The sequence below is a fragment of the Podarcis vaucheri genome, assembly GCF_965113315.1.
Source record: "Podarcis vaucheri genome assembly, chromosome: 6".
NCBI lineage: Eukaryota > Metazoa > Chordata > Lepidosauria > Squamata > Lacertidae > Podarcis > Podarcis vaucheri.
The window spans coordinates 84,704,456-84,722,396 of NC_138764.1; the positions used below are offsets into that span (position 1 = coordinate 84,704,456).

The 17,941-nt window shown below is 44.2% G+C and overlaps 1 protein-coding gene across 1 annotated transcript; it reads right to left on the minus strand.

The window, feature by feature from the left end:
* Positions 1–673: 673 nt before the first annotated feature.
* CCN5 (cellular communication network factor 5) lies at positions 674–17,501 on the minus strand. The gene is made up of 5 exons (XM_082226486.1): positions 17,342–17,501; positions 9,076–9,292; positions 6,217–6,468; positions 4,064–4,266; positions 674–1,058 (listed from the first exon to the last, which is right to left on the minus strand). Exons 1-5 carry the CDS (start codon positions 17,387–17,389, stop codon positions 1,035–1,037), a joined length of 744 nt encoding a protein of 247 aa, XP_082082612.1. The 5' UTR covers positions 17,390–17,501; the 3' UTR covers positions 674–1,034.
* Positions 17,502–17,941: the final 440 nt, after the last annotated feature.

Below are 17,941 nucleotides of genomic sequence, written 5' to 3' on the forward strand. Positions count from 1 at the left end.
GACTCTGTTAGTCCAGAACACATCAGCTAGGTTGCTAGAATATTGCTAGAACATTGGCTTTTGCCCAGCTGGGGATTTTCTTGGGTAGCTTCCTTGAGCATATTGTGAGTTCTTAGTATCCAATCCATAAACTAGGAGCAATAAAGACGAAAGGCTGTTCTGTAGAGATTCTGAGTGCAAAGTATGAATGGTGTCACAGACATGATAAATACCCTTCAGCAATGTCAAATAGACCTTCCACCTTTGGGAAAACTGTTGATGGTTTGAGCAAAAGGAAGCAGTCCTTCAGACCATCAGTGCCACTTTCCCTATTCATGTTTACACAAGCAGAACAGCTGCACAGGGCATCAAAGAATGCCTTGAACTTTACTACAGACACTCTGTTTCTCTTATACTGCTGTTCTTCCCTTTCTTGTATACCAAATAAGGTCTGTTTTCTGCTGCATGTTGCCTGGGGCTTGCCACGAAACATTAGATTTCACTGCAAGTTCCTTGAACGACCCCTGGTCAATTCATCCTCAGCCAGTTCATCATTGCATTTATTCTTTTATTTCTAACAACAACAGCCTGGTTTGAACAGTGGTGGCTGCTTCACCCTTCCCTCCCCCAGCTCCCCCATAACTATTCTCCAGTGAAATGATAACACAGAGAAAGAATAACAAGACACAGTTCCTTAGATTACTGTAGCTGCAAAGCATCATTTTTTCCAATGGATGGATTTATAATAGTAGCCACAAGCTGGCATTAAACACATCGGTATTGTACAGTATTAAAACATATGGTCTGGTTTCCCTCACTGAACGATAACATTGTCCAGCATAATTGCAGGGGAATCAAGGGAGAAGACAGATGTCGGCTGCGATGAGGAGCCGCACTTTAGCTTTCTTCCTCTCTCCCAGCTAAAGACGGTCATTTCTTCTCTCTGTTTCTAGGCAGTTATCTCATTATCAAAGAAATGAGAGCATCTTGGACTTTGACGATCCAGCTGCTAGGATAAGGCCAGTACATCAACTTCTGAATGGAGCGGGCTGGTTTTACAAGCGGCTTCCTCTTCCTCTCTGTGGAGGCAACGCACTCAGTGGAATTTCCAACATACTCTGAAAAAGCACAGCTAAATGAGAGGGCCAAACTAGATGTCAAGAGAGGATGGGAGAAAACTCACCAATCTCCGGGTTTCTTTTCAATTGAGAAGCAGAGCTCAGAGGCTGTCAGTTTTAGTGGAGGAGAAGGGGGTGCTTAATATTTTCTCCTCCCGTTGTTCACCTGCTCACATTATCCCTCCCAGAATTGCTTTTCTGGGTCTCTGTATCTGTATCTATTCCCTTACATTCGAAGGGTAGGCCCTTTTGACTAGACAGATGGTGGGATATGAACGGGTTGAGATGCTCATTGTGACTGCTATTCTTTTGTTCAAATTGGCAGACTCTCAGATAGTAATGACGATGATGATGTCTTCTGCATAATGTCTAGTTTGGGTATGATTTTCTTTGGAGTTTATTTTCATGTATCTGGTGCTGATGTACTTAGGGTATGCTTGCAACGTTCCTTCCCAATTTTCCCTTGTTTATCTCCCTATCTCAGTATCCTATATGTTGGGGGGGGGGTTGCACCATTTCACTGCTAGATGATGATAGATAGATGATAGATAGATATCAGTACCTGCACAAAGGAGCCCTTTAATCAGTATGTATAGGTGAACATCTGTTGTCTGGACTGATCAATGACTTAAGTGGTGTTGCTGAGCACACTTTTCACTGAAATGTGCTTAATGTAGTTTGACCTTGGCTTTAAATCAAACATTTTTTTCCTTCCCAAACTCCATCTGGGTTTGTTTTTCACAGTTGACACTATGAACACATTTTAGCCTGGGCTGATCCAAACTGAATCAACTTTACAGGAACAGAAAATGCCAAAACCAACTTACAAGAAGACAGGCACAAAATTGAAGTCTCAGATTGCTTGGGAAGGACCCAGGGGGCAGGAAGAGACTTAGGCAACTGTGGGAAGGTGGGGACCTTCCGTCCCCACAGCTGCCTCATAAGGGTAAGATCTACTGGGACAAGTTGCTGTGCTCTCTAGGCCTTGCCTCATAAGTCAACCTTGTTTCCTTGAATAGTTAATTTCACTGAAGCTGTGTAATTTATTGCCGCCCTACCCCTAATCCCAGCTCCTGATCCCAGTCTGAGGCTCCTACCAGTGTTTCTTCAAAACCCCAAGCTTGCCAGCACCCAGACCTACACCAGTCCCATCCAGGTAAGTTGTAGCGACACTAGTGCTCAGAAGGTGCTCTTGCAGCTCTGTCCCACCACACCGACCGCTACACATATCTTTGATGTGTGGAAAGCAGTGTGAGTGTTTTATTTCCCAGAAATTGCGCTATCAACTGCCGCACCCAGATCTTCCAAAGTAACCTTCGTTGCAGCCCTCCAAACTTCACACTTCAGAAGCTATAAAGTACGAATTGTTCCTGGTGGAGCCAGAGCCCCTCCTCAATGACGGAGGAAAACAGCACAACCTCCCCTACCCAAAAAACAGGCCAGTTTAAATCCAGCCAGGTAGCTCATTTAGCTCCAGCTGTGTCAATAAATCACGCTGCTTCATTTTGGGTCACAGAGGGTCTGTTGCTATTTGGGGATTCAGCCACTTACAGAGCTTGGCAGTCGAATTGCAAGTATTGATTTTGCTGGAACAATTTATATCGGACTTAAAGAGAATGTCTTTCTTAAGATGCTCGGTCCTTTAGCACACAGCTAGGTGGTCCATGGAGAATTTAGGGAGAGTTTAGGTAGAGGTAGGTGACAAGGCTAGTCATAGGAATTTGGGGGGCCCTGCGGCAGGTGGGGGAAGATTAAAATGCCTCCTGCCCTGCTAAATTTACTCTATGCCAGATTCCCCCAGATTTCCAGGTGGTTTGGACTACAAATCCCATTGGCCCTGTCTACGGCTGATGGGATTTGTAGTCCAAAATGCCCAGAGGACTCCAGGCTGGGAAAAGCTGCTCTATGTCCCGATGTCAACGAAATGTGCATTTGCTCAACCCAGCCAGGAACATCCAAAGTTGTGGGCCTGAGGAAATGCACATGGTACATAGGTGGTAACAACCCCCTCAGACAAGTTGCGCCCCACCCCCTTCACTGGACACCTGTGGCTAACTTGAAGGAAAGGCACTTTTCATATGCAAATTATAACTGAATCATGATTTGGGCATTAAGAATTAAGGCTCCAATGCTATGCATGCTGACTTGAAACTTAACTCCATCAAAGCCAGTTGGACTTTCTGTAGAGGGAATCTGTTTAGGGCAGAAGTATTAATATGAGCATTCTTCCAGTTTTGGGAATCTAACATGTGAGAATAAGGTCACACACACCCGATGAACTTTTCCCCCTCTGTGCCTTCCCTCCCCAGCAATCCCCCCCTGGTTCTGCCATTGTAATAGGGAAAACTGAATGAGGCTGTTACAGAAGGAGAGGATGAGAAATCAACACAGGGCAGCCCTAGGCGCTTAGCCTGTGAGTCGATCCTAGAATCCTAGAATGGTAGAATTGAAAGGGGACAATGAGAGTCATTTATTCCAAACCCCCTCCGATGCAGGGATCCTTTTGCCCAACTTGGGGTTTGAGCCCAGAACCCAGAAATCAAGAGCCTCGTGTTCTCCAGATTAAGCTACCCATCTGGGCTTGCTTCACAAATATGTATTTCCCACAACTGTACCCAAAAGCTGGCTTGCTGGGCTGCTCATTCACATACAGACTTTTCTCCATTATGTCCCTCAGCAAGCCATGGTCTTCCAGCCAGGCTTCACACTCACAAATGTCCTTCACCCCATCGAAGGACCTCCTCCTTTGTCCTTGCCCTCACTTGCTTGTTGACCAGCCCCTTCTTCCTGCCCTTTAGTTCTGTATCCTTGTTTGCTCTGTCTCCAACACAAGAAATTCTCTGTGACAGTAACCACATTAGCCACCTGACATATGTCTGCCATGTGGTGGGGATTCCCTCCTTTAAAAAAGCAACTTCAGCCCTGGTGGAGATTTCTTGTATTTTTTCCACAGACCCATCACTTACCATGCTGGCTATTCCCGTCAGACCCTGGCAGGATCTGAGGAGGCATAAGCGTCTTTGGGTCTCAAGCCTGCAGTACTGATTCTGGTTAGATACTCGCGTGGTGATCCCTACGCCACAGGTGGCAGAACAGGCAGACCATTCAGTGCTCCACTGTTCACATGCATAGGGGATCAATATCGACGCTGTCCCAGGGAGCCTTTGTGCTGAGCAGGGGATGAAAGAAAGAAGCTTCATTAAAATGGATGCTCATAAATTTCATGGTAACAACCTCTAGAGGAGTAGCCTTCTTAGTTTTGTAGCAAAAAATGGGAAGGATTTTTTGGGATTTGAAAAATTCGCAAGTTTGGCTGAGGCAGCCAGCCAAATGGGCAGGGTATAAATAATAAAATTATTATTATTATTATTATTATTATTATTATTATTATTACTGCTGTGGCCTAAGCTTTTGTGAATTAGATCCTCCTCCAGACTGAGGGTGGGTTGTTGTTGTTGTTTTTAGGTGTATTCTGTAACATGTCATGGATGCAATAACAACATATTTGTGGTACACTAATGACAGTGTACTGGAAGAAGCAAAGATCACCAGTGTTGAAGCGACGATTCTTCAACATCAGGTTCGTTGGAATGGTCATGTTGTGTGGATGCCTGATTATCATCTTCCAAAGCAACTACTCTGTTCCAAACTTAAAAATGGAAAGCATAATGCCAGTGGTCAACAAAAGAGGTTTAAAGACTCTCTCAAGGCAAATCTAAATAAATGTAGTATAAACACCAACAATTGGGAAACACTGGCCTGCGAGCACTCCAATTGGAGAACAGCCTTTACCAAAGGTGCCATGGGCTTTGAAGACACTCGAACTCAGGATGGAAGGGAGAAATGTGCTAAGAGGAAGGCACGCTTGGCAAACCCTCACCATGATCAACTCCTGCCCAGAAATCTATGTCCCCACTGTGGAAGGACGTGTGGATGCAGAATTGGCCTCCACAGTCACTTACGAACCCACTGTTAAAACCGTGTTTATGGAAGACAATCTTACTCGGCTACGAGTGATCGCCAAAGAAGAAAGATTTGTGGTGGATTTATATTGGACTGTCCACATAGCATTCTGTTTATTAGTAGTTCTACAGTGTTTCCCCAATGTTTTTGTTTTTGGAGTTTTAATGCTCAACTGTGTTGTGCCAATAGCTCAACATATTGAGAGCAGCAACACAACAATGTTTACATTTGGGAAAGAAACAAGCATAAGGAGGAAGCTTGTGAGGTCTTTTTTTATAATTGTCAATAGAAATCACCCACCCCCAGGAAAAAAAAAACAAGTTCTTTCAGGCTTCCTTTTCACAGAAGAGCAGGAGGAGAGAGTTATAGGAAAGTGAATCTGAAGAAGAGGGCATGGCTTGCCCCTAATGAGTCCTGCCAGTGCAAAGGCTTCTGCTTGCTCAATGGAGCTTTCCCACCTTTCCTCCTCTTGTGCCCCCAGAAATTGGCTTGGGATTTCAGTGCCAGGAGAAGCCTCTGAACAGTGTGCGGGGTGAGGACAGGGGGGAATATTCCATCTGGTAAACCGCAATGCTTGCACTGACAAAATGTTCACCAAGTGCAAGGTTGAATTCCACCCAGGGATTCCTGAAATAGCTCCTTGGTTCCATTCTTAGCAAGGTCTTCCGAAGGAGGAATCTGCACATGATTTGTCCAGTGAACTTTCAGTTCCAGCAAGTGCCAATGTGCACCAAATCATCTAACTCCAGTTGAAGATCTAAGCTGCACAAGCTCTGAAGCAAATGTTTAAGGCATAGACCAGCAGCACCTGAATAGCAGACTGTGCAGGTACATACAAGTCACCTGGCCACAGTCTTCCCCACGATGGGGAGATGCATTGTGCCTGTTTAAATTACAGAAATTACTTCTAAATCTGCAATGTAAATCAGCACATGCATATTCCAGGAAACTCTAGAGCCTCCTTTTAGGCAATGCCTTCCCTCTTTTTTTGGCAATGTCTAAGTAGCCACCTTTGCAAGCCCCCTCATTCACCTGCATGCAACAGCTTTTCAGCTCCGGCTACCAGGCTAGTGCTTAAATGCAAGGCTGGTTTGGGCTGTAACTTCAACAACAAAGTGATGACCAAAAAGGTGGGCCAGGACCTCTTGAGTTTTACCTGCCATGGTATCCGTCAAGATCTGCCTGTCTTGTCTTTCACAAATCCATTCCTGGCAGCACTTTCCTGGGATCTCCACACGCCTTGGATGGGGGCAATCTGGAGTGGGGAGGCGAACATCCTCACTGCAGAGGGGGACACATGTGAAACCTCCTCCAGAGCAGCGGCACTGGAGCTTACAGCTTGGCTGGAACACTTCCCCATCCTGATAGATCTTCCCATTCACTTCACAGCTGTCGTCGTCGTCCTCATCTGTAGTCCACATTCAGAGTAGACAGAAACAATAGGAGAAATCAAATGTAGGCATTCAGTCTGTAACAGAGCTACCATGTAATATGATCAGCAATGGAATATGGTACTTCCACATTCTGAAACTGAAATTGGCTCTGTGTTTTTGTTTTTAGGAAAGGAAATTTCTCCACTGAATTCCCTACATAGGTATCAGGAATTAGGGTCAGAAACCCAGTACATTTGAGCCTAAAAGCCAAAAACTAAAAAGTTTATTTAAAACTTAACATTTGGGGCCAAAAGACTAGTTATAAGACTGATGAGTCCATGTATCTTCTTCCACTGCAAGAACAGGTGAGAGGTACATTGTTCCTAATGATTATGAGAAATATTTTTGTGTCAGAGATTCTCCTACAGATGCAACTCCACAAACCAGAAGGTTGGCTATACAATATAAGATGGAGTGAAAAGCCGTTACACAGCCAGGCCTTGTGTTGGCCTTCCATCTGGATTTTCTGCTGTGGCACAGTCTTCCATGGAGAAGCTCAGAAACCAAGAAATCCATTGGCAACATTCCAAAGTGGGAATGGGAAGTGAAATCTGAACAATTTCAGACCAGGTTATTTGAAGAATTCTCTGCACTCATATGAACAGGGCCAGCCCAAAACAATTTACATAGAAATCTGTATTATATGGTGTCAGACCATTGGTCTATCAAAGATGTCCAGACTGTCGCAATTTTCAGCTGGGATTCAGCCATACACCTGCAAATTCATGTTGCAAAATTAAAGTGGATTTGGAGCTGTTGCACAACAAATCTGCTTCCTCAAAAGATCTGATTATTTGCAATAGGGAAAGTGGCAGGGAAAGTCAGTGGAAAGTCTGGGACAACACTTGCTTTGATGTGACATCATCTAATCTCGTGGCAAACAAATTAGGATGGATGCCCAATAAACAGGTCATTTGGAAGGGTGGAAGCTCAGGATTATCTACATCAGTGGTTCCCAAATTTACCCTGCCCAGGAACATTTGAAAATTGCAGATCATCTTGGTGGACAATAAAACAATATGAATATTTATTTATGGAACAAACCACACAAATTAAGCTCAAAAGAAGGTCCACAGACCACATTTTTTGGAACCCCTGATTTCTACTAACTGGCAGTGACAAGTACAGCCTTGTTTCCTGCTAGGATGAAGGTCTATAGTTCAGTGACAGAACTTTGCTTTCCATGCAGAGATTTCCAGATGCAATCCCTGGCATCTCTAGTTAAAAGCAGGAGATGATGTGAAAGACTTCTGCCTGAGATCTTGGGAGTGCCACCTGCTGGGGCTGAAAATACAAGGCAAACTAGATAGTAGTTTCTTACCTGGCAGCTTCTGATATCCATGTTTTGTTTAATTGCCTAATGGACTAATACCCAAGCTAAGCCTGACTCCATCCTCAGAGTGTGGGGGATCCCTAACTTTCCAAGAGTTGGTCACCGTTCTCCTGCTCTTTCTAGAAAGCTTTTAAAAAACAGGAAAGTCACTTTGTTCCAAGTTATGTCTTGTTATTTTGTAAAAGGCCGATATTTGTTTAACTCACATCCCTGTCAGCTGACCTGAACTCTCCAAGTAGGACAGGAAATCAGGGCATATTTGCTGAGTTTTGTTTGCATTCCTGCCTGCTGCCATGGGAGCTCTAGGGGAAGAATAGAGAAGACACAGTCATGACATATAGCCAAGCCTGCACTGTGTACCAACTTACAGGACTGTCATCACAGCCTCTGATTTATGGCCCTGTGAGAGCATCATCACCCCTTTCTAGCGAAGTGCCCACCAAAGGGTGTGAATGTTTGGAATCGCCAGCATGGACCAATGCGCCATTCGACACTCAGGATTTTCACGCCATTTTTCATGCCAACAGAGGTGAGGGCAAAGAGAGAAGATTGGTTCACTGAGTGCTGATGTCACAATGGCCCTTAACTCTTTGGTGAGTGAAATATTCTTTTTTACTAGTACTTCTCAGGATATGGAGCATTTCCTAGTTATGTATGGCACTTTCTGTCTTGCTACGGCTGTTCATAATTACTAGGTATGAGTATAATAGCAGCAGGGTATCTGGAATTTAGATCAGGGCCATGGCACAGAGGAGCAAAGTTTTAACCCTTTCCACACAAATTTTCCTGATTAACGCCCCCATCCCTAAAAAAGCTATACAACAACTGCATGTCTTGCCATAAAGGACCAATAGAAACTTCTTGAGAGAGGGGTGCTAACTGAAAAGAATAATGTGAGATTGAAAAATCCACACACACCCCAGCGCTGCAGTCCCAGTTCAAATTCCTCTCCCTGCTACCCTGTAATTCCCACAGTTACTATTAACACTTTTAAAACACAAGATAGTCATGAATGATGGCTAGCCATGTGTACTTTGGCCCTGACTCACAGATCTAATAAAGATTTTGGAGTGCAACATGCTTTTGGACTCTTGTGTTTCAAGGGCACCCCGCAGGTTTCCTAATCTTTTCAGGCGTTCTTTCCGTATGCATTAGACATTTCTGGCTTTGCCCAGTTTGAGGGATCCAGTTCCATCCCGCTAAATGACAGAGGGGCTCCTGCAAAGAGAGGCAAGAAGGAATAGCTCACAATTGCAGGTTCCTCCTCTCCCCATCAGGGCAGCGCTGTAATCGCAGACAAGTCCTTGGCTCCGATCGCAGATGTGTAGATAGCTGCAGGGCTCTCCCAGTCTGCGGGCGCATATGTTGCAGCAGCCGCAGCCGTCCAGAACTAAGGAGGATCCTGGTGGACAATGTGGAGGGATCCATGGGCAGTAGCATGGAGTCTGGCAAAGCTGTGCATACACCTGCAGAGAGAGAGAGAGAGAGAGAGAGAGAGAGAGAGCGCAAGAATATAGGGACATGGTGAAATGAGCAGCTGAATAATAATAAGTATTTTAAAAGGATATACAGTCATACCTCGGGTTACAGACGCTTCGGGTTGTGCCATTTCAGGTTGCACACCGTGCCGAACCTGAAAGTACTGGAACTGGTTACTTCTGGGTTTTGGCACTTGCGCATGCGCAGAATCACTAAATTGGGCTTTGCACATGCGCAGAAGCACAGAAGCGCGACCCGCACATGTCCGCACGCTGCGCTGCAGGTTGCAAACGTGCTTCCCGCATGGATCACGTTTGCAACCCGAGCGTCCACTGTAGTGACACTGAATGCCTTTCTTTTTTAGGTACACAAACCATGGCTACTAGCAGCATTCTCCTGAATTCCAGTTACTGGGAATCGCAGGTGGAGAGAGGGCTGTTGTGCTCAAGTCTTGCATGTCATAGGATCATAGAATTGAAGAGTTAGAAGGGACCCCATGGGTCATCTAGTCCAGTCCCCTGCAATGCAGGAATCTCAGCTAAAGCATCCATGACAGATGGCCGTCCAACCTCTGCTTAAATATGTGGGAAGGAATTCACTGGGAGCAGTCAAATACAACATTCCTTGTTTCGCTAGAGTGGACATGCAAGGGAATGTTTGGTCCAGCCAGTCGAAACTTCCTGTTCCTCCTGGCCTAGAGCATCCTTCCTTGCATGCGACTAGTGGGTGGGCGTGACCTTTCCAGACCTGGTAAAAGGACAAGGCATGCTGCCTCTCTCTCTCTTTTCCATCTTCCTTTCATCCTGTGAACTGCTGGACTGCTAGCCTGCAGTCACTAGGTAAATCTCCCTTATGGGGTAAACCTGTTTGAATATGTTTCAAACTTGAAGCCTAAAGCCTGCCTTCAAGGATCACACTGTGCTCTGCCTGATCGTGAGTAAACTTTCTTTTTTTTTTTTTTATAAAATTTTTATTGGGTTTTCACATTTTATATAGACAAAGACAAAAACACAAAAAACATAAAAACAAACAAACAGAAAGGTAAAACAACAAACATATATAGTTTCCAGAAAAAACTTATTTTCTAACCCTGGTCATTGACTTCCCCCCACCCCCTCCCTTGCATCCCTATTCCCAAATTTGTATCAGCAAATTGGCATTTCCTTATCCATCTTAATATTAGTCCTTTATATATATAAAAAAGCAAAATTAAATTTATTCTAAGTTGGACCTCAGTTCCCTTCCAACGATTTCCCATTTTGTCTTAAATAATAATCTTGTTAGCTAAATCCCATAGTCTTAAGTGTTGTTGAAACTAGATTCTTCCCTCCCTCCCTTCCCCGGTTTGTGTCCCTTCCGAAAACATGTCCAAAATAGCAATTATTAGCCCGGATTCCTTACGTCCGAGGCTCTCAAATCTCTTTCAGTCCCTCTCTGCCGGCCTAGTTGGCAATCCTTTATGTCGGTCTTCACGTCTCGAAAGAGTTCTTTCACAGTCAGTCCAAAATCTCTTCCCATATTTTCAAGCAACTGCTGAGGAATTTCCACAAGGCATGAATTTTGAACATAATCAAAGTCAGAGTCTATGTGGAGGCCCCAATTATATTTCTTTATTTTAAATTCCTTGATTTCATAAATTCCCAGGGCCTCCACTTTCATCTTCTGGATCTTTCGTAGATTTGTAGTAGGTTCAGTCCAATAGTCTCCTTGTTTATATTCCACAGATGTCAGCTTCTGGACAATATTTTCCCATTTCAGTTCTTCTCTTTCTTGTTTTGTCTTCTCCTCTTCTTTGGTTATCATTTCCGGCTCAGCTGTGGATTCTTTCTCAGCCAGGTTCTCATTACATTGAACAGAACTACTTGTTTCAGGATTCAAGGTCATCAATTGTTCACTCATAGCCGTAGTCTGTTCCTGTAAGATTCCAACCAAATAAAACATCCTTTCGATTTCTCCCAGTATCTTTCCATCCACAGCCATTGTAATTCCACAGATTTCCCCCTAGAGGGAATCTGGTTACTTAGTGTTCTTTTCTCCAACAGTCCTCTGTCTTATTATTGATTCTTTGTTTCCAACAATTTTAGTTCAATTGTAACTCCTTTTAATCCAGAGGGGTCTTAAGTAGCAATTTTTCTACTATTAACAGTCCGTTTGACAGCTTTGACAGCTGTCAAACTCTGCTCTTCTTATACCAGCTCCAAAGTAGGACACTCCCGGGCCCGGGAGGGGGGGGTTGCTTACAACAGAAATATACCCCTTCCAACACTCCTCTCTCCTGCTCAAAAAAAAAAATTCCTTTTCCAAATCTTGGAAGTTACTGTCTTTTTAAACTCACCCTTTACAGGGTAGGCACTCCAGCTTAGTTCTTTTATCGTTGCTCTGGATCGTCTGCAAGGGGGGGGTGCGGACTTCCTTTTAACACATCCCCCGATCGTCTCAAATTCAATAGGTAAAATTCTTAGAATCCAAATTCAATTAACTCACGGGTTCTTTTTCTCAGCCGAATTTCAAGGAAGGAAGTCAGCGCTCTCCGGTCATGGCTCGCGGCTTCGCTCAGCAGAGGTAGCGATGGACTCTCGGTGCCACGCCACCCCCCGTATCCCCTCCGCAGCCTTTAAAAAGGCTCTTTGCGAATCAGGGGGGGCGCTTAAGGCACCCACCGAGTCTTCAGTCCGCAGGCTTTCGTGCCTGCGGTTTTAAGGGTCCCCGTGTCGCCGGCACGGCAAAGACCCATCCCCCGCTGAGCCGATTCCCTCCGGAGCTCGGAGGGAATCCGCCATTCCCAGATCGCGCCAACCCCGGAAGTCGTGAGTAAACTTTCTTTCTGTTACTTATGAATAAGACTGTGGTGTCTTTTAGGAGGGATTCAAGGGGTCTTACCAGGAAAATATTAGAACACATTTCAATCTGGACAAGCCAGATTGAATTGCGTATTGTCTTAAGTTTGCAACAAGTTTTTTGCTGTGTAAAGGGGAATGCACTCCGTTAAGTAAAGGAACTTGCTAGAGCAAGTTAGGAAGGATATCAATAAACAATATATCCTCTCCTGCCACCCTCAACATTCCCACAAAGGAATTCTCTCCAAGGAAGGAGAGTCCACAACCTCAAGTGGGAGTCCGTTCTACTGTCAAAGAAGGTCTTACTGTCAGGAAGTTTTTCCTGATATTTAGTTGGAATCTCCTTTGTGGACTTCCCATAGGCATCTCACCACAGTGACAGCAACATGCTGGCTAAATGGCCCTTTGGCCTACTCCAGCAGGTCTCTTCTGATGTCCCTACACGTTTGGGGCACAACTCACCAAGACACTCTGCTTTATAATCCCTCTCCACCTAAAATGGCTGGGGTCGGTTGAGGAGCACAATAGGCCTCCCTCCAAGCAGAGGCCTAACTATTGATTTGGCAAGAACTGTTCTTTGTGTGACTGACTCCTCTAAGTAGTTGAACCCCTCCAATGATCAATCATAGCTAAGGATACGTAGCAGTTAATAGGATAGGGACTCTCACAAACAATAATACCAGGAGAATCACGTGACTGAAGCTCACTTCTGTATTGATGGATGGTCAACTTTGATTTATGGTCAACTTTGATTTTGATATTGGCTTTATTGTGTTTTCATTACTGACCAGTGACTGAATAAGTAAGCACCTTAAGATGGGATGAATATCCTTAGATGTATGCCCTGCGCTCCCCGGTCAAGACCAGGCTCAGGGTGGCTAACATCAAAGTAATAGTATCAGCTAGTTTAGTATCAATTGGACAAGTATCCAACTGAGTGTCCTCTGGCATAACTCATAACAAAGGCTGGAAAATTCTGTGCCTTTGTAAAGTTGTTACATCAATAATGAGAGAAGCAAGATAAATAAATAGTTTTCTGCATCTTCCTAGCTTCTAAAATACATTGAAAGGATGTGTTCCAAATTGACAGACTGCACCACAACATTTTGGTGATATGTTTTTGGGCTAGTCTCTAAACCAGTGGTGCCTTCCAGATACAAATCCCATCAGCCCCAGCCATCATTGCCAATGGACAGAGTTTATGAGAGTTGTAGTCCAAAACACGTAGAGGAAAGCATGTTGACTACCCCAGATCTAAACTAACACAGTTTAGTACAGTGTTACCTCTGGTTATGAACTTAATTCGTTCCGGAGATCTGTTCTTAACCTGAAACCGTTCTTAACCTGAGGTATCACTTTAGCTAATGGGGCCTCCCACTGCCGCTGCACCACTGCCACGTGGTTTCTGTTCTCATCCTGGGGCAAAGTTTTTAACCCGAGGTACTACTCCTGGGTTAGCGGAGTCTGTAACTTGATGTGTTTGCAACCCGAGGTACCACTGTATCTGTATTTCATTCAGCTTCATTAGACGAAGGCTTGAAGCTGAATCCTTTGATAAGGATTCTCCTAGTCCATGTCAAGGAGGAAGGTGAAAATCTGGAGCCTGGGCTGTACATAAGGAGACAGGGCACCATTAATATGCCTGAATACAACACAGGGTCTTTTTATGGTTACTACTCTAATTACATATAGGCCACATTTGGACTTCATGGTAGTCCACGTATCATTATGTGTCAGGCTTCAGAGACACTGCTTCCTCCCCCCTTGGCCATAGATAAACAGTACAAAGTGAAAGCAGTCTCTTACCAGTAACAGAAATGTTTAATGAATGCAGCAAAAGAACAAGCGACCCTTCTCAGAGTGCAGGTGCTCCCAGTTAAGGTTCCACCGACTTCCCTCTAGTCACTTCCATCCTTTTGTCTCCTAGCCACCTGATCTCTCAACCTTCAGCCTTTTGTGAAGCCACCTTATCTAATCTCCTAGCCTTGGCACTGAGAGGCTGCACATCTTCCAGTGAGCGAGAGTTTGCTAGCTCACTCTCTTCCCATTTTTCTTCTTGCTGTTCACCTCCCAGTTCTGCCCAACTGTTGTCACCCAAACTGTGCCCCTCAGCAAACCATTGTTCCAAATCAAGACTACTCCACTGCTCCTGTGGAGTTTCAGGATCCTGGCCATTCCTCATCAGAGTTGTACTCCTCAGGCTGATCTGTATTGCTCCAAACCATGATGATTGGCCACAGTTTGTTCTTGGCTTACCAATCTTGGTTTCTTAGTACAAAACAAACCATGATCCTTGTTTTAGATGCAACAGTAAATGATTTGTCAAGATTGAAAAAGCACTGTTGTTAAATCAAGCGTGGTGTTTCCAGACTAACAGTGTTCTATAATATCACATTTTCTACAAAAAATTAACATCTCTGTGCAGAGCACAGATCTCAAGTGCAGATGATTTCTTGTGATTTACAATGGCACACACACTAAGCCATATCTTCCCAGGACATGTACCTCATACACAGATGCAAGCATTTTTATTTATTCATAGCAACTTCACCCTGCTCTTCATAAAAAAACGACTCCGGAGTGGCTTATATACAATCATTTAATGGCTTACCAACTAAAAGACATGGCACAGAAGGGGAAAGGAAAGATGAAAAAAGCCAACTCAGGTTAGATTCAGGAACACCTGGGCTCAAATCCCCATTCAACAAAGAAGCTCACTTGGGCCGATCACTTAGTCTACTACACTCAGCTTAGTCTACCTGAGTGGAGAAGAGGAGGTTAAGGGGTGATATGATAGCCATGTTCAAATATATAAAAGGATGTCACATAGAGGAGGGAGAAAGGTTGTTTTCTGCTGCTCCGGAGAAGCGGACACGGAGCAATGGATCCAAACTACAAGAAAGAAGATTCCACCTAAACATTAGGAAGAACTTCCTGACAGTAAGAGCTGTTCGACAGTGGAATTTGCTGCCAAGGAGTGTGGTGGAGTCTCCTACTTTGGAGGTCTTTAAGCAGAGGCTTGACAACCATATGTCAGGAGTGCTCTGATGGTGTTTCCTGCTTGGCAGGGGGTTGGACTCGATGGCCCTTGTGGTCTCTTCCAACTCTATGATTCTATGATTCTATGATTCTACCTCACAGGAGGCAAACAACTTCCCTGAGCTCAGCAAAGGAAGGAAGGGATAAAAACGTAATGAATGAACAAATGAACTAATTGACACATGAATAAGGCCTTGAGGTAAGAAGAGAGGCAGTGGACACGTTAAAGCAAGGGTCAGCAACCTTTTCCAGCCGTGGGCTGGTCCACCATCCCTCAGACCATGTGGGGGGATGGACTATATTTTTTTGGGGGGGAATGAACGAATTCCTATGCCCCACAAATAACCCAGAGATGCATTTTAAATAAAAGCACACATTCTACTCATGTAAAAACACCAGACAGGCCCCACAAATAACCCAGAGATGCATTTTAAAGAAAAGGACACATTCTACTCATGTAAAAACACACTGAATCCTGGACCATCCACGAGCCGGATTAAGAAGGCCATTGGGCCGCATCCGGCCCACGAGCTTTAGGTTGCCTACTCCTGCGTTAAAGCAAACAGGGAAGGGAAGTGGTGAATCAAGACCCCCGCCAAAAAGCAATGTGTTTAGTACGGATACAGCCTGCCACACTCCTTCCTTTCCAATGAAGTGAGAAAGGGACTAGTGTCTGTGATAACTCACACTTGCGCTACTCAGTAGACAGGGGGTCAAAGATTATAAGAGAACCTGCCTTCATAAGAATCTGCTCAAGGTGAGCTTCTTTGTCAGTGTTTCTTCTTTATGGTGATCTATTTGCATTCGAAAGAAAATAATGTCATTGTGATGCTAATATGTTCAGCATCTCTTGCAGTGTAACTCATCAAATGGTGCCCTTTCATCTCCCTCACAGAATTTGGAAACAAAACCTACCTAGAGTCACTCACAGGAGTGCTAGTTGAATAATCTAAAAATTGATCAATTGTGCTACCCCTGACATTGAGTCATACCGAGAGTGTGCAGTAAGGAAAAGCAAACCACACCTTTCTATTTCCTAGGATAATATGACCAAACGGGAATTGATGTCATTGGGATATAATGCACAGCTTCTTACAGCTGTTGAGGTATAGTATTTGTTTTCATGGGCTTGCTTCTCACCACTACAGGCTATTCTTGGATGTAGATATGCTGAATATCTGCTATGATCTGATTAATTTTACCTCTCCTAGGCTTTATATTCTGGGTTGCTGTGTCCTTAAGTAACACCCAGTTGTATTTTCACACAGGTATCCAGTCCATGCATTACATATTTTTAAAGACAGGCAACTGCAACGATCTCAGCATTTACAGTGTGTTTCCAAAAACTAAAACTGAAGCAGTGTTCTAAATCCACTGGAAAACTCTCAAGTGATTAAATTGTTTTCTGGTGTGTGTGTGTGTGTGTATCTCAGGTTACATACGCTTCAGGTTACAGACTCCTCTAACCCAGAAATAGTGCTTCAGGTTAAGAACTTTACTTCAGGATGAGAACAGAAATCAGGCTCCGGCGGCATGGCAGCAGCAGAGGCCCCATTAGCTAAAGTGGTGCTTCAGGTTAAGAACAGTTTCAGGTTAAGTACGGACCTCCGGAACAAATTAAGTACTTAACCTGAGGTACCACTGTACATGTCAAATGAACTGTGTTGTTCATCTTGTGCAATCCTGCAGGAGGCATCAGCTGTACATGTGCTTCTCTGTATTTCCCGGAGCAAAAGTTGGACAACAATTGAGCAATATTGAAAAATAATGCCAGCTGCTTGGCTTTGTGCCTCTTGAGGTTGTAAAACAGAGAACTGAGTGTGCAGAAGAAACTATTTAATTGATTACTATGCAGCCTCCTCTGCTAGCATAAGCACATGACTTTGGTACCGGCACAATTAATGAAGTAGATCCAAATACAGTGATTTAAAATATGGGAACCGTGGTGCTAAAGGATAAAAGTTGGCTTTTCAACATTTATTCACAACAGCACATTTCCACAGATGTGACACTTAAGCATGCACATTAAAAAGACACATTCGTGTTTGAAGACATCCTTTAATTATTCCAGTTGCCAAACTGAAGTTGCTTGATTATAAATTGTTTTGTAAGTGGGGGAAAGATCCTTGCTATCTAAACAAACATTCCCAGCTTCCTTACCTTGGAAAGGAGACAAAGGAAGGAGATCAAGAGAAGCTGGAGTTTCATTCTGACACTTCAGCACATCCCTCCCCAGGCAGTTTGGAGACAGCAGCGTGTCTGAAGTTTTTAAAGTCTGCGAGTAAAGCCCTGCAAGTGTTTATACTCTTCCCTGCTCTGATGTCACTCCTAGGCTCCAGTATAAACACGAGTAGGTTTGGACAAGCGTCAAGTTGTTTCTTTTTCTTTTTCTCCCCCCACATTCCAGTTAACATTTCCATTCACCTCAAGGTGAGAACATGCAACCCATTCACAAAGCACAGAAGGGAAGTTTCGCTGGGCTGATTGCAGAGAAGCAGAACAGAGGGGAAAGCAGGAAAGGTATCAACAGTAAGTGTATCTTTTAATGGGACAGCTTCTCTCGGTGTGTATTTGTGTGCTCTCAACGAGATGCCTGCTCCACAGAGATCTTTGAGGAGCAGAGGTTCTGTGTACAGTGGTACCTTGGGTTACATATGCTACAGGTCACATACGCTTCAGGTTACACACTCCGCTAACCCAGAAATAGTGCTTCAGGTTAAGTACTTTGCTTCAGGATGAGAACAGAAATCATGCTCTGGT